Raw genomic sequence first — 21,690 nt, forward strand, 5'->3', positions numbered from 1 at the left:
GATCCTGTGCGTCCAGAGCCTTTGCTCCGCAACAGCAGAGGCCACAACAGTGAGAGGCCCGCGTACCACAAAAAAAAAAAAAAAAACAAGACCCAACTATATGTTGTGTACAAAAAATCCACTTTAAACATAAAGACACAGACTGATTAAAAATGAAGAGATGAAGAAAGATAAACCATGCTAACACTAATAAAACCTGGAGTAGCTACATTAATTTCAGAGACAACAGATCTCAGAACAAAGAACAGTCTCAGGGAGAAAAAGGGGCATTACATAATGCTGGAGGGGTCATTTCTGCAACATAATAACCCATGCATATCCACCTAACAATAGAGCATCAAATTGCATGATTTAAAAACTGATAGAATTACAAGGAGAAATAAACAAATCCCCTAGCATAGTTGCAAATTTCAACTCACCTCTATCACTTATAGATCCATCAGACAGAAAATCAATTAAGGGTATAGCTGAACTGAACACAAACCAAAAAATCAACTAAATCTAACTGAATACTAGATCTACTTGAATATAGAACACTGCATCCAACAATAGCAGACTACTCATTCTTCTCAAGGTCATACTGATATTCACCATGACAGACCACATTCTGGGCCAAAAACACACCTTAACAAATTTAAAATAGAAATCAGGGCTTCCCTGGTGGCGCAGTGGTTAAGAATCCGCCTGCCAACGCAGAGGACAAGGGTTCAAGCCCTGGGCTGGGAAGTTCCCACATGCCGCGGAGCAACGAAGCCCGTGCGCCACAACTACTGAGCCTGTGCTCTAGAGCCCGCGAGCCACAACTACGGACGCCCGTGTGCCTAGAGCCTGTGCTCCGCAACAAGAGAAGCCAACGCAATGAGAAGCCCATGCATCGCAATGAAGAGTAGCCCTTGCTCTCCGCAACCAGAGAAAGCACGCACGCAGCAAGGAAGACCCAACACAGCCAAAAGTAAATAAAATAAATAAATTAAAAAAAAAAAAAAAGAAATCATACTGAAGTATCCTCCTAGATGACAATGGAAATAAACCTAGAAATCAATAACAGAAAAACAGCTGGAAAACCTCAAAATACTTAGAGATTAAATAAGGTACTTAAGTAAAATATAAGTAAATGAAGAAATCTCAAGAGAAATTTAAAATACTTCTAACTATATGAAATTGAAAATACAACTTATCAAAATACATGTGATGCAGCAAAAGCAATGCTTGGGGAAAACTTACAGCACTGAATGCACATATTAAGAAACGTCTACAATTGGTAATCTAAGCTTCCACCTTAAGAAACTAGAAAACAAACAACAAATTAAATTAAAATAAGTGGGAAGAAAAGTAAAAATCAGCAGAAATCTATGAAATTGAAAGTAGAAAATCAGTAAAGAAAAATCAATCAAATCAAAAGTTAGTTCTTTATTAAAAATATCAGTAAATTGATAAGCCTCTAGCCAGGCTAGCCGTGAAAAAAAAGAGAGAAAACAAATTACTAATATCAGAAATGAAAGAGAGTATCAATTACTAACATCAGAAATTCATCACTACTGAATCCCACTGATACCACAAGCATAATAAAGAAATATTATGAACAACTATATGCCAACAAATTTGCTAACTTACATGAAATAAACCAATTCCTTGAAAGGCACAAGCTAACAGGACAAGAAATAGATAAGCTGAATAGGCTAAATCTATTGATATTAAAGAAACTGAATCAGTAATTAATAAGCTTCTAAATCAGAAAGCATCAGATGCAGATGGTTTCACCAGTGAATTCTACTAAAACATTCAAAGAAAAAAATGATGCAATTTCTCTACAATCTCTTCCAGAAAACAGAAGCAGACGGGGCACTTCCTAGCTCATTTTATGAAGTCAGCATTACCCGTATACCAAAACCAGACAAAGACATCACAGGAACGGAAAACTAAAGGTCACTATTTCTCATAAACATAAATGCAAAAATCCTCAACAAAATGTTAGCAAATTAAATCCAGCAATGTATAAAAATAATTACACCCCAAAATCAAGTGGGATTTATTTCAGGTGTGAAAGACTGGTTCAATATTTGAAAATCAATTAATGTAATACATCATATCAATAGGCTCAACACGAAAAGGCATACAATCATCTCAATAGATGCAGAAAAAGAATCTGACAAAATTCAACCAGATAAAAACACTTGAACTATGAATAAACAGAGGCTTCTTCAACCTGATAAAGGACATCTACCAAAAAACCCATAGCTAACATCATACTTAATGGTGAAAGACTGAATGCCTTCCCCTCAGATCAGGAAAAAGACTAGGATGTCTGTTGATACTTTTAGTCTACACTGTAACAGAGGGTCCAAAGGGGGAGATTACAGAAGAGAAAGAAATAAAAGGCATCCAGATTGGAAAAGAATAAGTAAAATTTCTTCTGTGTGCAGATGACATGGATCCTGTATATAGAAAATATTAAGAAACCCACTAAAAACCTATGAGAAAAAATCATCAAGTTCAGGAAAGTTTCATGATACAAGATCAACATACAAAAACAATTGTATTACTGTACGCTAGCAATGAACAATCTGAAAACAAAACTAAGAAAACAATTCCATTTACAATAGTATCCAAAAAGAATGAACTAGCTAGAAATAAATTTAACAAAAATAGTGTAAGACTTATACAATGAAAACTACAAAATACTGCTGAATGAAAAGATATTCCATGTTCATGGAATGTTAAGTTTTACATTGTTAAAAAGGCAATATTCCCCAAATTGATCTACCTATTCAATGCAATTCCTATCAAAATACCAGTTGACTTGACTTCCTTGAATAAACTGAGAATTCTTTAGAGATTCTGGTATAAATTCTTCAGAAATGGTACTGACATAAAGATAGACATGTAGATAAATGGAATACAACTGAAAGTACAGAAACAAACTCTATGTTTACAGTCAATTAATTTTCAACAAGCGTGCCAACACAATTCTGTTGTGAACAATAAGTCTCATCAATAGCACTGGTACACTGGATATCCAAAGCAAAAGAATGAAGGTGACCTCTTACCTCACACCATACACAAAAACTGACTCACAATCGATCACAGACACAAACGTGAAGAGCTAAAACCATAAAACTGTTGGAAGGAAACAGTTATAAATCTTTGTGATCCTGGGTTAGGCAACAGTTTCTTAGATATGATGCAAAAGCTCAGCAACAAAAGAAACAAATAAATTGTACTACATCACAATTAAAAACCTAGGGTCTTCAAAATTAACAAGAATAAAAAGAACCCACAGGAGAAAATATATTCAAGTCATGTATCTGATTAGAGACTTGCATCCAGAATATATAAAGAACTCTTACAATTCAACAACAAAAAGACAAACAACCCAATTAAAAAGGATTTGAGAAGACATTTCTCTTAAGAAGAAATACACACGGCCAATAAGCACATGAAAAGATACTCAACATCCTTAAATATTAGGGAAGTCCAAATCAAAGCCACAATGAGATATCACTTCCCAACACACCCGATGGCTATAATCAAAAACCAAACAATTACTGTTCATGATGTGAAGAAATTAGAGCCCTTATACTTTGCTGGTGGGAATGTAAAATGCTGCAGCCACTTTGGAAAACTTTGGCAGTTCCTCAAAATGTTAATCATAGAAGTACAATTACCATATGATCCAGCAATTGCACTCCTAAGTGGAAATAAAAAAGGATGCCCATAAAAATTTATACATGAATGTTCTAAGCAGCATTGTTCACAAGATCCAGAAAGTGGAAATGATCCAAATGTACATCAATAATGAACAGACAAAAAAATCCAAACAATGGAATACTACTCAGTCATAAAAACAAATGAAGTACTGATACATGCCACAACATAACAGAATCTTAAAAACCAAATGCTAAGTGAAAGAAGCCATAAATAACCACATATGATTTCTTTATGTGAAATGTCCAAAGTAGAAAAATCTATTGAGACAGAAAGTAGATGATAAATGGGTCTTAGTCTGGGGGGAGAGGGAGTATTGAGAATGGGGAGACACTGCCAAAAAGAACAGGGTTTCTTTCTAGATTGATAAAAATGTTCTAAAATTGGATTGTGGTGATGGTTGCACAACTCTGTAAATATGCTAAAAATAATTGTACATTTTTAATTTTATATGTGAATTAATCTCAATAAAATTTTAAAATATATACATCTAAATATATAGCTTTATTGAGATAGAATTCACATGCCATAAAATATATGGAATTAAAGAATGTATTCTTTAAAACATGAGAAAAATGTGAAAGGAATCAACCTGTTTTTTTTTTAAAAAAAAGGATGTAGTAGCAAGATGAGCTAGCTGACCTCTTCAACAGGCCACCTGAGACATGATACAGGCTTGGACAAGAGCAGTGTTGGTAAAGAAGAACATGGATAAAAATGGAAAGACTACAAAGGCACTTGGGAAGACCTGATGATAAGCCAGATGTGAATGATGAGGTAGGAGCGGGCATTAAGAATAACTTGAATTATTCATTTGCTTGTTTGCTCTACTTCTACCAGAAGTTGGTATAAGGTTCACAAAAATGGTCTTTAAAATGGGTCACAATTATGAGTAGAAGCCTGCAAGACTGGGAGAAGGTTGGTATGGAGAAGGGAGAGGTCATTCCAGAAGATGTGTGCAAAAGCACAGACACATAAGAGCAAGAAAAGGTAAAGCTTAGGTGCAGCAGAAGGGAGATGGATGGTCTGTAAAGGCCTGCAGCTGTGAGGGCTTGTAGGCATTAGAGACCACTAGAGGTTTTTAACTGAACAGAGATGTGATTCTTGCTTGGCCTTGAAAAAATAACCCCAGCACCAGTGCAAAGAACAAACTGGGAAGGAGAATGACTGGAGACCAGTTGACCTATAAAGGCAGCCACTGCAGGAAACCAGGAGAGACCTCTGTAAACCATGACCAGGACTGCTGCTCTAAAACCCTGAGGAGGCTGGACAACAATGCAAGAAATAACGACTAAAGAAAGTTGGTTGTCTAACTGTGCTTCCACAACAAATTACAAATATGGAACCCAAGCAACCTATGAGTACGGATGTATTCTGCATTTACCCACCTCCACCAGCCTAAAGAGGCCTACAGGGCAGAGAGCAGTCTGGGGCTCCTCTGACCCAGTAGAGTTGTCATATTCCCTGCAGGCTGCTAAGAGCACCAAATTTTGGACTCGCCTCTGATAAGCAAAGGCACCAGGGAGATTCCTTCACCTGCACCAGCCTTGAACTCATGTTTTTCTTTGCACTGCTTATTGCTGGTTTGACAGTAAAGCAAAGCAAAGTAAAGCATATATAATGTTAAACAAAACTCACCTTTCCAATCCTGAAAGGAAGCAGGTCAATTTTCTTTAGAACCCGTACTCCCCAATAGCTGATTTTTACATTTCAAGTGACAAAACATTCTGAATTTATCAAATTGACTTATATTCTGATTTCTTCTCCTTGACCCATTTGAAACCTAACTGAAGGACTTTCCATACATTTTATAAAAAGTTACGTTCAATATGCATTCATTTAGGTCAAAAAAATACAGAATATGGTGCACATTACTAGCTGTACCTGCAATGCATTTGAATCTAATGTACTGCTGGTTCACCTAATGTAACTGAAATGCTGGCAAGACTAAGCTTACCCAAAAGATGGTAGCGTTCATGGCTCTAATCACTCCAGTGCCAATCTACTTCCCAGCTGAATTTCTCAAAATTCTGCCTGTCATGCCACTACAACCACACTTGCCTTATGCCATTTCCCCAAAACACCACACATGTTCCCATGCCATGCCTTTCACCATGCTCTTGTCTGTATGAAATAATAAACAAATAAAAGAAATAACTCATCATACTACAGAAGACCCCCTATGAGCTAGATCGATACTCAGAGAGCAATTTATATTACCCTCTCGGCTAATCTCCACAGTAGGCATACAAAGTTGGTATTATTTTTCCTATTTTTGCACGGAAGAAAATTGAAGCACAGAGAAGTTTGCCTAGGAACCCTCACTAATGTCACATTCCATTGCAAAGAATGCCTTGGATCCCTTTTCATCTGGCAAAACCCTAACTTAACCCTCAGAATCCCCTTCTGGAGTCTTCCAATCTCCCCAGATATAGCTATCATATGAACCTTGGGGGTACTACAGCCCTTTGCTGTCGCCAAGCCTTTAAAGTTAGCATAACCTTTTAATCACCACTATCTTCCTCGCTATACTGGGTGCTGCTTAAAGATAGCAATCATGACTTAACTCGTTTCGCACTTCTGCTTAACCGATTATAGGTGCTCAATAACTGCGTGTCAAAATTCAATGACTACTCTTCTGGCAAACTGCTATTTCCACCTTTCTTGATCCATTTAACTTCTCCCAACAAGGCAAGTGAAAGGAATTAAGCTTTAACAGCAATCCCACCGACTGGCACACATCCTCTATCACAACCCTTCCTCCCACCGTATTGTACTGCTAATGCATCTATCTCCATCCACCCAAGGAGGTAGCTCAAGGGCAAGATCAACATCATCCACAACTGTGTCCCCCAGAGCTCAGCAAGGGAATTGGAAGACCAAGAAAATGCTCAAAATTGTCTAACTGAACTGAAATAGTCCACAAAACTAACCTTCTAAGATAAAATGGGCAAGGGGAAAAATTGTTCCAGATGCACCGCTTTAAATTGAAGAAGACTCAGAATAATAAGGTGCATTGTCAAGGCAGCTTCCAAAACTCTCCGCCTGATAGCTGAGTTGACAGAAAGGAATCACAGAGCAAGAACAAAATCTGGAAGCAAATATCACACACCCGGTTTATTGACCTTGCCTCGTCTAGAGATGAGGACGTAAGCCGCATTTCTGTCTTCGGCGCCGAGTAGGGCCACTTTTACAGGTAAGCTGCTCCGAAGGACACCTTTAGGCAAGGAGAGCACTATACAGCTGCAACGCTTGGGAGGGGGAGGGGAAGGGCCCCCAAGCCTCTCGGCGGACACTGACGTCAGCCCGGACACTCGACCTTGCAACCCCTTCCTAGGACCGGCGGCCGCCCGCGTCGCGCCCCTCACCTCGGTTCTCCTCCTCCAGATACCGCACCCGCAGTTCGTCCTCCGTCTTCACCTCAGAGCTGTAGCCCCTCCGCCAGGCCGCCCCCCCGGCCGCGGGTGTCCAGCCCCGAGCCCAGGTCGCCGGGTCGACCCGCGGGACCGTCCAGGAGCCGGACAGCCTCCACCCAGGGCCAAGCCGCGCACAGCAAGCGGCCACCAAGCGAGCGCGGCCGGCCTGCAAGATACCCAAGGCCCCGGGTGCCGTTGCCGCCGCCGCCGCCATGTTGACTGTTTACGGCGTGAGCCTGCGGCTGCTGCCCCGCCCCCGCCGCGCGCAGGCCAGCCCCCCGCACGCCGCAGGGCATGCCCAGGCCCCGCCCCCAGCTCGCCCCGCCCGGCCACGCCCCTAAAGCCTCCCTCTCGCGCCAGGCTCCGCCCCCGAACCCTCGCCCCGCCCAACACCGATGACAGAGCGTTCCAGGTTCCACTTTCTCAGGCCTCCCTTGCCTGACAGGAGGTGTAATGGCTTGTACAGCAAAGGAAGGGAGAAAGTAATTCTCCAAGGCTGTGGAATATTTTAGGGGGAACATATTCTATAAGAACTCCCCGGAGAGGGTCGCCTCCCTACACTCCCTGGGCCATGCCCTGGGGTCATAAGTTAGCGGCAAAGGTGAACTAAAATGTTTGGTCTCAGGTTTGGCTGACAGGGTAGCAGCTCTGCGTGGGACTCCGGTTTACTCATATATATAAGGGCCAAGGGTTATCGGTTAAACATGCCTATAAACATACATGAGGCTTACCATACAGAGTACAGGAAAGTAGTGAGAACAGCCAATAAAAACAAGGGTCCTCAGCCCACCAACTCAAGCAGGTGGCACGGCCCGTCCCGGAGTCTAATCCTAATCAGGAACCAGCATCTTAACAAAGAGGCTCAGCCAAACCTTATGCTGAGGTGGGATTTAGAGCACAGAGGTCCTTCCCTCAACCAGAAACGCAGAATATCAACTCAGAGTGTAGGTGGCCATCAAAGCACACTGTCCTACCTAGCTTTTATCAAATCTCAACGGAGAAAAGGCGTGTTTGGGAATATTGTTTGAAAAGCATGCTGCTATGAGAATATTCCCACTGCCACACAAATTTCTGCTGTTGTGCACTGATTACATTTTTGAGTATTAAGCAAAACTTCCTCCAATGTTAGACCCTCAGCTTTATCCAAAATGAAAAGAAAAAGGCAATTGGGTTCCATTTCTGTGTCTCCTGTGAGAACGTTGTTGAGGGCATCTTTTATTCTATCTTCTGTAAAGTGCCACTTGTGAAATCTCTTGAAGTTGAAGACAAGGAAAAACTTTGCTTCCTCTTGTATCTTTCCCCTTTTCTTATAATCATGTTCACTTTTTCTCCTAAGAAACTCAGAATTCTATTTACAGTTCAACTACTGCAATAATTGCAATATTTATTTACTGTTTAAATATTTAAATATTAATTTAATATTTTATTATTTAATCAATAGCTATTTAATTAAATATTTAATTATTGTTCCCTTGTATTAGTTGCTAATTGTTTTGATATCTTTATGTTGGCTCATCAATAGATTGTAAATTCAAATAAAGGAGTTACAGAACACTTGACACAGTACTGTTTGAAATAATATAACCTCAGAAAATACTTGTGATTGATTAGGACAACTGCAGAAGGCTAATCATAGATTGTTTATGTTATATTAGAAATCGGAGTAAGAAGGATGGCCAATGGTTTTGACGAGCACAGAGCCAGCTGAGAAAACACCACTTAGGGACACTTGCTTCTTCCCTAAGAGTTGTGACTCTGGTCTTTATTGAAAGGAGTCATGTGGATATGCCCATCTGTGAAGAAAATTGATTCTTGAAAGTTAGTGCAAATAACAAATATCACCATGACTGTGACAACCTGTCAGGGGTGACAACTAATAGAGAATTGCCAAATATCAGGTCGGACATGGCTTTGGATCGTCTCTCCGCAATTGCTTTGCTTTGAGACATCCATGAGTTATTTAAACACTCCATGCTTCCATGTCTTCATCTGCAAAATAACTAATATGATATCTATTTCACCTCAGAAATTCTTTAACTTCAATTTCTTCATCTTTAGAATGGGAAGGATTATGCCCATTTTATAGGGTTGACAGCATAAGTATGCGTGAAAATTAATAAAAGGAAACCGCAACTAAAACAGGAGTCTGGAAGGCCTATGGAGGGAACTCTCACATCCTACCATTCATTGTCAATTACCCCAAGCAAGAAGAGGACAATTACCCCAACAGGAAGCTGGTCAGTTATTTACCCCAGGAAGTAACATGCACTCCCAAACAGGAAGTACTACTACTTACTACCACAGGGGAGGAAGGAAAACTTCCTTCTTGCCCAGCAACAAGCCCAGCCAATAGAAAACACCATAGCTCAGCCAATGAGGAGCCAGTGTCACCTGACCTTTTACTTTACTGCAATGAAATTTTATTTTTTCTTTGCTATTAACTTCTTTTCCTTGTCCCACCCTCCTTACTATAAAAGCCTTCTTTGTTGTGTAACCTCTCCAAGTAGCTCTTGGTTTGCTAGATTTCATAAAGCCAATTAGATCTTCAAATTTACTCAGTTAAATTTTGTTTTTTAATACGTTATGCCCATTTTATAGGGTTGATGGCATAAGTATGTAAAGCACTTGACATCAAGAAATGGGAACAGAACAGATAATGTTAATGACCATTTATCAACTTCCTTTTTAATCCATTCCAGACTTTAGATATGTTATTTAATGTCCAGAAAACTTCAAAGTTGGTTCATTATCTCAGTTTTGCAGATGAGGACACTGAGATTAAGTTACTTACCGAACCCTACAGCTAATAAGTCATGAAGCTGGAATTTGAACCCTGATATATCTGACCTCAGTCCTCAAGTTCTTAATCACTGTTTTGCACAACCTCTCAATAAATCTTAAGGTGTCCAATAAAATTTACTTTCCTTTGGTTCCTTCTACTTTTCAGTAAAAGATGTGATCTGGGAACAATGAGTATCAGTTGGGAGAGGAAGGTAGGGCTGGTGTTTGCAGAATTCTGTTACTACTACAATTACTACCATTGGTTTACAGGATTTGGGATCTTGCCTCCAGCTAGCTCTCAGCTAACAGTCCTTTTATTCTGCCACATCCTGACATTTTTCTAATGCTTACTTCTATGTAATATTAAACGTGTGCAATACAGGATGACCAACACTGAGCTCCTGGAATACAGCCAACCCCCAGTGGCAGGAGCCATTCCTCCTAGAATACAGCCCTGTGCACAGAACACATAGGAGGGCATAGGTGTCACCAGTAAAATGAAACACTTACCAACATGTGACCAACCACAAGTGGAGAGACAAAAATAGCTTAGCAAACACTATGTGAGGAACAAAGCAAAACTTTTGGGCATTTTCAGAATGAGGGTATATTTTAAAACTGTCTTACCTGAAACAATCAATGGGAAAGTGGTATATCAGAATAAAAGCTGGACCACCCATGAATAAAATGGCTTAAATAAGAGAGAATGTTAACCGTCCAGACATGGTAAGATGGCTCTGCCATCTTCGACATGGGACTTCACTTCTGGCTCTGGGTCTAGAGTAGCTGCTCCCTGCCACCAGCAAGACAGAAAATATGAAGGGAGCACCCAATTCTATCAAGGCATCTGTTCCTTCTACACACTTCCTGCAACCACACAGTCTCCACAGCAAAGGGGGCCCAAAAATATAACCTTGTGCTAGGCAGCCATATACCCAACTACAATTCTATTACTATATAAAAGGGGGATTACAGATATTCGGGAGCACAATCTGCTACAGAGTCTTTTTTCTTTTCTTTTCTTTTTTTTTTTTTTTTTGGCTGCATTGTGTCATTGTTGCTGTGTGTGGGCTTTCTCTAGTTGTGGCAAGCGAGGGCTACTCTTCATTGTGGTGCGTGGGCTTCTCATTGCAGTGGCTTCTCTTGTTGCGGAGCACAGGCTCTAGGCATGCGGACTTCAGTAGTTGTGGTGCATAGGCTCAGCAATCGTGGCTTGCAGGCTCTAGAGAGCAGGCTCAATAGTTGTGACACACAGGCTTAGTTGTTCCACAGCATGTGGGATCTTCCTGGACCAGGGATCGAACCCCGGCAGGCAGGGATCAAACCCTGCGCCACCAGGGAAGTCCCTGCTACAGAGTCTTTTCATTTTTCACTTTTAAACCAAAACTTTCATGAATCCTAAGATTCAAAGCCCTAAAGTATGATAGGTTTCACAAGAAAGCTGGAACTACAAACTGAAGACTGTCTTTCCACATAAGCTCTCTAGGAGCAATTGCTAATTATATGTTTCAGAATTGAATGATAATATAAAAGACAAGTGTATGAAATTGTGTATACAATTACAGTCATGTTAAATCTATGAGGATCTACGTATACAGTGACACATGGGAACAATTGTAATCTATGTGTTCTATGATATAAAACTATGAGAAACTGTGCACATTGACAATGATCAGAAAATGATAGAAATATATACATATAATTATATTCATGGTAAGACAGTTGTCTGTGTAATTTTCTATAAAGCTTTTTAAGTATTAAATGGGCATTTTAAATACTTGTAACTTTAAGGTACAGAGAATGGACAGGGTACATTTCAAGAAGGATGCAAAGTTTTACTCATGGTTAGTCCCAAAATAAAAATTAAAACAACAGCCCCCTGAATTTCTTTGGGTCACTTTTTAATCCCCAGACTCTTGGAGGTTTTTAGTGAACCTCTCCCAAGGACATTGTCCCCAGAGAAAAAGTATGGCAGAGGACAGCCTCTTTCATTCTGCCCTGAAGAGGTCTCCTTGACCAGACACCACACTCTATCCCCCACCAAGATTATGTAGGTCACATTTATAGGTGCCAACTACAACCATGTGTGCCTGTGAGTTCCTGAGACCTATGAGACAGAGAGTGGGTGTTGCATAGACATGGAAACTGAGGGTTTAAATCACTGAGAGTTACATAGCTATATGTTACACAGCTGAGACTCAAACACCTGACTCCAGGAACTGAGTTCTTAATTATTACCTTGTATTATCTACTTTTCCCAAATAATCATCAGGGCCTTACTCTACCCATACCTACCCCTACTCCCATCTGTGAGGAATTTAGCCAATCCCTTCTGATCCTGTCATTTGGAAACTTCACCCTCTGCATTAGATCCTGTGTGATCATGATTTCCCAGATATTGCCTCTTTCCCCTGCCAACCCCATAATCAATGGCATATGCACTCATACACACAAACAGACATACACACCAGACTCTGAGGATACATGCCATTGTTGTCTAGGGATGGGAGAGATGGGGACATTGGGGGATGATAGATAAAGAATATGTGGCTTCTTTTGGGGGTGATGAATATGTTCTAAAATAGTGGTGATGGTAGCACAACTCTGAGAATATACTAAAAACCATTGAATTGTACATTTTGAATGGGTGAATTGTATGTGAATTATATCTCAGTAAAAGCCTGGGTAGATTAGGACTCCTTGAAGACATGGCTGGTTCTATATCTGAGACAGAGAAAATACAAGGAGAGTCCAGAATATCTTCTTGTGCCAACAATGAGTTGCTCAAAGATTGGTGGATCTCCATCAGTGAAAGGACACGGCTTGAAAGGAATCCCACTGGCCAAATCTGAGACAACTACAGCATCAAAGGGAATAATGCCAGTAACGATACTAACATTTCAAATTTTTTTTAAGCCAATGAAAATCTAAGTAAATGGATGGCAGATGGTGGCTGCCAGTTTCTCACTCTTGGAATGGGAGAATACAGATAAGCCAGGGGAGGTGCTAGAAAGATGTATGTGATAAGGAAATAGAGTTGGAGACATCAGTATAAACTCATATTTAGCTTAGTATAGATACAGATGGTTACATATAGAAATATTTAGAAAAGTTTATGTACATGGGTTAGTATACACACATATATTTCCTTGCTCTCTCAGCTGAGTGACTTAGAAGCAATGACATCTCAGTAGCAATGAGCACACTTAGTGCCCAGATCTTGGTTTCTAATACCATTCTTCAGTAAAAGTGGTCCCTGTTGAAATGGCTGATTCTAGGACTGGGATAGCATAGGAAATATACAAGATAAGCCTGAAGGATGTTGCCAATAGCCAAATCTGGATAGAAAGAAAGAGAGCGAGCGAGACAGAGAGAGAGAGAGAGAAAGGAAGGAAGGAAGGAAGGAAGGAAGGAAGGAGGGAGGGAAGGAAGGAAGAAAGGGGTATAGGACTATAACTCAATATCCATGAATACTCACTGATATAAATAAATAAATAAGGAGAGAAGAGACATATCACCCAAACAAAAGAATTTCAAATAATTTATGTACATACTCTGCCCTTGAGGAGGGAGAACATTACTCTCCACTACTTAAGTGTTGGCTGCATGTAGTAACTTCCTTCCAAAAAGTACAGTACGGAAAGGGGAATAGAAAGACTAACCTTGCAGTGGAGAAACCTGACAAACACCACCACAGCCAAGTGATCAAGATTAACGTCAACAGCGATAAGCCATGTTGATAGTATGCATTCTTTTATTTTTTTCTTTCTTTCTTTTTTTTTTTTTTTTTTTTTTTTTTTGCGGTACGCGGGCCTCTCACTGTTGTGGCCTCTCCCATCGCGGAGCGCAGGCTCAGCGTCCATGGCTCACGGGCCCAGCTGCTCCGCGGCATGTGGGATCTTCCCGGACTGGGGCACAAACGTGTGTCCCCTGTATCGGCAGGTGGACTCTCAACCACTGCGTCACCAGGGAAGCCCGATAGTATGCATTCTTGATATGATATGATGAAAATGGCATCTTCCCTCCATGGTCTTCCTCCCAAAATCCATAACCACATTCTAATCATGGTAAAAAATATCAGACAAATCCCAAATGAGGGACATTCTAGTAAATACCTAACCAATATTTCTTAAAACTGTCAAGATCATCAAAAATAAGTCTGAGAAACTGTCACAGCCAAGAGGAACCTAAGGAGACATGACAGCTAAATGTAGTGTGGGATCCTGGCTGGATCCTGCAACAGAAAATGAACATGAGTTTAAAATTAAGGGAATCAAAATAAAGTATAGACTTTAATTAACAATAACATGTCAATGCAGGTTCATTGGTTGTAACAAATGTACCATACTAATGTAGGATGTGAATAATAGGAGAAACTGGGAGTAGAGTATATGGGAACTTTCTGTCCTATGTTCTCAATTTTTCTGTAAGTCTAGAACAGTTACAGAATTTTAAAAAAATTATTAAAACAAAATAAAAGATGCCACAGTCCACCTGGACCCTAATTCAAAGCCAATGAGCCTGTGCTGCCCTGGACTGAGCTGGAAACCTGCCTTGGTCAACTGGGCATTGATGCTTCTGGAAGAACTCCATGCCTCTCAGCCAGCCTTCTCTTCTAAGCCACCCGTTTGCCTTACCCTGCCCCTCAGATCCTTTGAAGTTCCCTTCCTCTATCAAGTTCCCCCAGACAAACCCAGGGAACGTTTGAATAATGGTGCCTTCCCCACTGAGCCCTAAATCTCTGCTTGGCTATGAGCATGTCTAGGATGAGAATTGGCCATAAAATTCTAAGATTTGAAGGCCAACACCATTGCTCTTTACCTCTTTTAGCCCTTAAAGTTATAGTGTCTCTCAGCCAGGTAAAAAGGGTTCCCACTCTGTCAGAGTGTAACTGGAAAGCTATGATTTAGCCCATCCTCTTCAGGTCTTGGGGTTCTTGTGCCTTGTTCCTTACACACTTTTTAAGTAGGTAGGAGTTTATTCTGTCCTCTACATCAGTAAAGGAGTCTAAAGAAGTTTTATAAGTCAGCTTGGGCTGACATAGCAAATACCACAAACTGGGCTCGAAGTCCGAGATCAAGGTGTCAGCAGGTTTGGTCTCTCCTGAGGCCTCACTCCTTGGCTTACAGATGATCATTTTCTAGCTATGTCCTCATACAGCCTCACCTTTGTGTGTATGCTTCCTTGGCGTCTCTGTCTCTTCTCCTAAGAACAGCAGTCCTATTGAATTAGGGCCCCACTTTTATTATGTTATTAACCTTAATTACCCCTTTAAAGGCCATATATCCAAGTACAGTTTCATTAGAGGTTATGGCTTCAACATATGAATTTGGGGAGGCACAATAGGGTCTATAACAGAGACTCTTCTTCCTCAGTTCCCTGTAACCAGCTCTGCTGACCTACGTCCCCTTAACCCAGCTCCTCACCAGCCTCCTGATTTTAAGCTGAAGATAATTTGAGATTCAACAGATGCAGAAAGAAGCCTTCTAAGAACTTCCTTTATCTGACTAAGCAGGAGCTGCTGAGAAATGAGGCTGTCATAAATCCCCTTTTGGAGGCGGGTCTACTCCCAGGAGAGAGACCAAGATAAACATACTGTAAATCCCTTCCTTGGGAAGTTTCACAGCCATGAAGAAGAAAAAACCACTCACACCTGCTTAAACAAACATTATCAAAAATGTTCTTATCTTTGGTTTGTTCTCCTTAAAACCCATTTGTGCTTCTTAGTGAAATTTTTTTGTTCTTCTCATAGAAGTCCCCTCCCTTTCCCCTTCTAAGTTAGGTCTAAAGCCTCTAACTTTAACCATTTAGGGAGCTAGCTACTTCTTTTGTTAGTTCCCGTATGCACACACATAGAAATAAACCTTTTTTCTCCTATTGATATGTCTTTTGCCAGTTTAATTTTCAGGGCCCCAGGCACTAAAGTAAGAGGATAGGGGGCAAGTTTTTCTTCTCAAACAGTGCCACCAGCTCTCCCTTCTTGTTCTCAGAGCAAGCGCAAGAGGAGGACACTGACACTCTCAGAGGAGGACTCTGGCTTGTAAACCAATTTGTCGAAGGTCAAAAAACTAGTAAGCTGCAGAGTCCTGTGCAAATCAGCACAAGGAATTTTGTCATAATGTCCTACCTCTCTCTTCAAGTTCTCTTCTTTCCCCAGGACACCTAGCTATCCTCATTAATGTCCTTGTTATATTTAGGCAGGTGGCAGTGATAGTGGAGGCGCTGATAGCTTAATACTTTCAAAGAATAGGTATTAGCTAAGCCCTGGCTATTAGGGCTTTCAACAGCTTCAGAGGAAAACAACGGATGACAGTGCAGTTCATCTATCTTTTTGATTAGTGGCTATCCAGAAACAAAAAAAAAATTTAAAAGCAACCAAACAGATACTACTTCTCAAGACTTTGTGGTGCTGCTCTTTTTGCACTGTCGTATCAGGGTCATAAGGGTTTCTTCGTGGACAGAGAGGCCGTAAGGCAAGTAATATATATTCAGAGCACTGTGTAGTGCCTCTGAGTGTCCCAACATTTGTGAGGATAGCCATCAAGCTTTTCAGAGGCCAAGTCTCCAGTATGTTAGAAGAAGATTTTTCTACCCTCAGAAAGTGTTTTTGAATCACATTTGTTCTTGTTATTTTCATTATGCTAATGATATCTGAATACAAGCTTTCTGTAAGAAGTGATCAAAGCAAACAGAGGTTTGTAGTAATGAACTCACAACTGATATATGTTTTTTTTTTTTAATCTGTTACTCTCTTGACTGAAACCAAGGATCACTACACCTTATTTTATAACTTTTAAAACATTTATATTTTCTCATCTGCCATATTGGGGTAAGAAGAGCCCGCCTTTCCAGGTGACAAAGAATAAATGAGATAACTTACATAAAAGACCTGCATCATCGGCATTCAAAGTGCCTTTTCACTTCCCCCACAAAGATGCTGGTTACATGGTCAATATGTAAATAGGGGCGGGGGCTAGTTAAGCAGTTTTGAAGGATGAAAAGGCTACTTTGCTCCCATGTCTCTTTTCTCATGCCTGTCATTATGCCAGCACTATTCCTTAGATTTAAGGGACTGGATATTAGAATTGGATACACTGAGTTTAAATCCTGTTTTTAACACTTTAACTGTAAACATGTAACTCAGTGCATATGTGGCAGGGGGGACACACCTTATTTTTCCTGATTGGGAAATGTTAACAGTTACAACGTCTGCCTCACAAAGTTCTTGGGGAGGACTAAATGGGATGGCACCCGTGAGGTGCTTAGCACTGAGCATGGTCCTTCTCTAATTACTAAATAAATATTAGTTATTATGATTAAGACACTGGCTGCCCTTGTTACAGCTGTGCCATGGAACAGTAATATATTATTAGTGAATAACACATTAGCTTGAATTATTTTATGAAATTAAGTAATTCACAGACACCTGGACTTGGAGATACTGAAATGGAACAAAGCTACACCCAGCAGAAGCACAGAGCATAGCCTGATTTAAGTTAGAAGGCAAAACACAGGAAGTGGGCTTTTGGTTGGGTGGGGATTGGGGGAGCACTCAAACAGGGGTGGACAGATGCCACAAGCAAAGCACACTTTTGTCTTAATTTTTAACTATAGCCAGTTCTGCTGGTTGTCAGGATTTTGCTGCAGAGCAAGGAATCTATAGGGTTTATTATTCTCCTGCCCATGTAAGAAGGTAAATTATACCTTCAAATGTTGTAAACAAAAGAGAGATACTTAAGATGTGTCTCTTGTAGACAGCAAATAGTTGAGTTTTGCTTTCTTAAAATCTACTGTAACAATCTCTGACATCAAGTAGAATGTTTGCTCCATTTATATATTTTTTAAATTAATTTATTTTATTTATTTATTTTTGACTGTGTTGGGGCTTTGTTGCTGCGTGTGGTCTTTCTCTAGTTGTGGCGAGTGGGGGCTACTCTTAGTTGCTATGCATGGGCTTCTCATTGAGGTGACTTCTCTTATTGCAGAGCGTGGGCTCTAGACGCACGGGCTTCAGTAGTTGCAGCACGTGGGCTCAGTAGTTGTGGCTCATGGGCCCTAGAGCGCAGGCTCAGTAGTTGTGGCACATGGACTTAGTTGCTCCTCGGCATATGGGATCTTCCCGTACCAGGGCTCGAAACCATGTCGCCTGCATTGGCAGGTGGATTCTTAACCACTGCGTCACCAGGGAAGCCGCTCCATTTATATTTATTGTAACTATTGATATGGTTTGATTTAGGCCTCCCATATTGCTACTTGTTTTCTGTTTGTTGCATCTGATTTTACTCCTCTGGTCTTGTTTTCCTGCCTTCTTTTGGCTAATTGAATTTTTTAGAATTCCATTTAAATTTCCCTATTGGCTTTTTAACTGTACTTCTTTTTCCCCCTAAACAGTTACCTACGGATTACAATATACTTTCTTCATATAGTCTATTTAGAATTAATTTTGTACTGTTTCAAATAAAATGTTTAAAAAAATTGCAACTATGTAGGTCTCTTTATATCTTTACTTATCTTTTATGCTATAGTTGTCATACATATTACATCCATAACAAACACACAATACTTGTTTCAATTTTTGCTTTATACAGCAATATGTATTTTAAAGAAATCAAGAGGAAAATAGTTTTTTATATTTTCCCCCATATTTATTATTTCTGGTACTCTTCATTCCATCCTGCAAATCAGAATTTCTACCTAGTATCATTTCCCTTTGACCTAAAGAACTTATTTGGCAATTCTTAAACTGTACATTTGCTAGTCATGAATACTTTCAGCTTTCCTTTATCTGAAAATGTCTTTATTTCAGCTTCATTTTTCAAGGACATTTTCACTGGATATAAAATTCTGGGTTGAGAATTTTCTTTTTCCTTCAGCATTTTAAAAATGTAGTTCTTCTATCTTCTGGTTTTCATGTTTCTGATGAGAAACCCATTTTCTTTTGTTATTGTTCCCTGTACATAGTGTGTTATATCTCTGACTGCTTTTAAGATTTTCTCTTTATCTTTTGCTTTTAGCAGTTTGACTATCATGCACCTAGGTATGGCTTTCTTTGTATTTATACTTGGGGTTCTCTGAGCAACTTGAATCTATAAATTTATGTCTTTCCATAATCTTTGAATATTGGGCCATATTTACTTATATACTTCTCTCTGCCTCATTCTCTTTTTCTTGGATTCTAGCTACAAGTTTGTTAAACATTTTGATGTTGTCTCCTAGTTTTAAAGTCTTGTGCCTCTGTTCTTTTTCTTTAATCTTTTTTTCTCTGTGTTTTAGATTTGATAGTTTCTATGGATTTACCTTCCAATTACAGACTTTTTCTTCTTTCCTTTCCAATCTGCTATTAAGCCCATCCAGTGATTTTTTTAAATTTCAGAATTGTATTTTTCAGTTCCATAATTTTCCATTTGGTTCTTTTGAGTAGTTTCTATTGCTGAGATTTCTTATTTGATCATTCATTTTGAACATATTTCCATTTTAAAATTTGAGCATTCTTTTGATAGCTGCTTTAAACTCATGGTCTGCTAATCAGAACATCTGGGTGGTCTTGAGGTCAGTCTTCATTGTTTATATTTTCTCTTCTGTGGCAGTACTCAAAGTATAGTTAGCAGACTCCTAAGGTTCCTAAGATGCTTTCCAGGGGTTTCAAAGGTCAAAACTATTTTCCTAATGATACTAACATGTTATTTGCCTTCTTCAATATGTCAACATTTGCAAAAGCAAATGGTACAAAAGCAGTTGTCAGTAAAACTCCTAACATTTTAGAATGAATCCAGGTAGTGGCCCCAAGCTGTACTAGTGGCTAGTTATTTAAGAATTGCCTTGATGAAGCCAGATAAACTATGACTTTCTTCAAATCTCAACCTTTAAATACATGTCTTTTTTTTTTTTTGCGGTACACGGGCCTCTCACTGCTGTGGCCTCTCCCGTTGCGGAGCACAGGCTCCGGACGCGCAGGCTCAGCGGCCATGGCTCACAGGCCCAGCCGCTACATGGCATGTGGGATCTTCCCAGACCGGGGCACGAACCCGTGTCCCCTGCATCGGCAGGCGGACTCTCAACCACTGCACCACCAGGGAAGCCCAAATACATGTCTTTTTAATATTCTCTTTAACAAGATGTGAATCATGCATAAATCACTTTTGCTGCATAATGAAGCAGATCGAAAAAGTACTTGTGTGGTTGGTTGAGTTGTGAGCAGAACTAGCTGATTCTTTCATGAAACACCATTTTTAATGGAAAGCACAATGAGTAGACACACTGGTTATTCAGAATTCAGTATTTTCTAAAAAATGAATGAGAGTTTGTCACTTCAAGAAAATTGACAATATTTATTGCCCACAGTAAAATTTGAAATTTCAAGTGAAAATTGGAATTTTAAAAAACTTGTGTCTACCATTATGAGCGTAAGAGTTTCCTGATATCTAAAGACTTGCCTAATGAGATCAGTAATGACATTAATGACTGTGATTTTTAGTATTGAACAATGAAATGAGTCAACATTTGAAAGGTCTGCATAACTTAATGAACCAGGATTTTATAAATGACCAAAGCTAATGTTGTAAAATCATGCATGGATTAAAGATCCAATAAAAATACAATATAGAACAATGGATTTTAATATAATAGAACATGAAATTTAACAGACTATGGTATAGTTTCAGATTCCACAGTGCAACAAACCTTTGAGAAACTATCATTTATCAAATTTTAGAATAGTAGTGAAGAATATCCACAATTATCTGTGAAGGCTATTAAAATATTTCTATCTCTCCAACTATGTGAGGCCAGATTATCTTCATAATGTAAACCAAACTATAATATTGCAATAGGTTGGATACAGAAGCAAACATGAGAATCTTGCTATTTTTCTATCATCAGACATTAAAGAGATTTGAAAAACTATAAACAATGCCACTCTTTTCATTAATTGCTTTTATTTTGGAAAACATAGTTATTTTTCATGAAAATATGTTACTTATGTTGACATGTATTGGATTTATTAACTAACACATCCAATTTTAAAATAATTAATAAATTTTATAAAATGTCAGCTTTGATTTTTAATAAGGTAATATCAATAGGTATAATATGCATAGTAAAACCCTGTTGAGGTCCTCAATAATTTTAAAAAGTACAAAGAGATCCTCAGACCAAAATGTTTGAGAAGCACTGCTTTTAGTATGGGTCATGTATCTCTGTTTCTTCACACATCTAATAATTCTGGATTGTATTCTGGACAATGTGGTGATATATTATAGAGACTCTGGATTCTACTGTTGCTCTGAATAGCACTGATTATTTTGTTATAGCAGGCGATTAACTTGTCTGAACACAAACTCTGCCTCTCCTGCCGTGGGCGGTAGCTCTTTTAGCCCGATCTGTGTTGCTTGGAGTCTGCCAAGCTCATGCACCATTCAGAGGCCAGCCAGAGATTTGGGCAGTGTTTACACAGGTAATTTGGGGCATCTGCTCTGTAATTCTCTCCTTTCTGAGATTTCTCCCCTTAACTTTTAGCTTTTGTGTTTGGCCCAAACTTTCTCCTCTGCTTCCTCAGCCAGTACAGGTGCAGGTTTCTGAGTCTTATCCACCATACAAACTGAGGCTTGCCCTAGGCAGAAACCCATAAAAGCAGAAGAATAACCCAGTACTGTACCTTTCTTCTAAGTGTCAATTCCCCTCCAGTTTCTTTCTGTTCTTCCCTCTCCAGTGCTTTCAGTTAGTTTTTTTCTGTGGGTTTTGTCATTGTTGTTGTAGTTGTTTGTTTGTTTTTGTCCAGAGGTTACAATTA

General features: G+C 39.5%; 1 protein-coding gene across 4 annotated transcripts in view; it reads right to left on the reverse strand.

The window, feature by feature from the left end:
- Nucleotides 1-7,348, reverse strand: part of AUH (AU RNA binding methylglutaconyl-CoA hydratase) — a 162,879-nt gene extending 155,531 nt beyond the window's left edge. For all 4 annotated transcript variants that reach the window (XM_082657401.1, XM_082657400.1, XM_082657399.1 and 1 more), the window contains exon 1: nucleotides 7,074-7,348. In XM_082657401.1, coding sequence (XP_082513527.1) covers nucleotides 7,074-7,335 — 262 coding nt within the window. In that variant the 5' untranslated portion in view covers nucleotides 7,336-7,348. The remainder of the gene's footprint in view (nucleotides 1-7,073) is intronic.
- Nucleotides 7,349-21,690: the final 14,342 nt, after the last annotated feature.

Source organism: Grampus griseus, assembly GCF_964374135.1.
Source record: "Grampus griseus genome assembly, chromosome: 6".
NCBI classification, from domain to species: domain Eukaryota; kingdom Metazoa; phylum Chordata; class Mammalia; order Artiodactyla; family Delphinidae; genus Grampus; species Grampus griseus.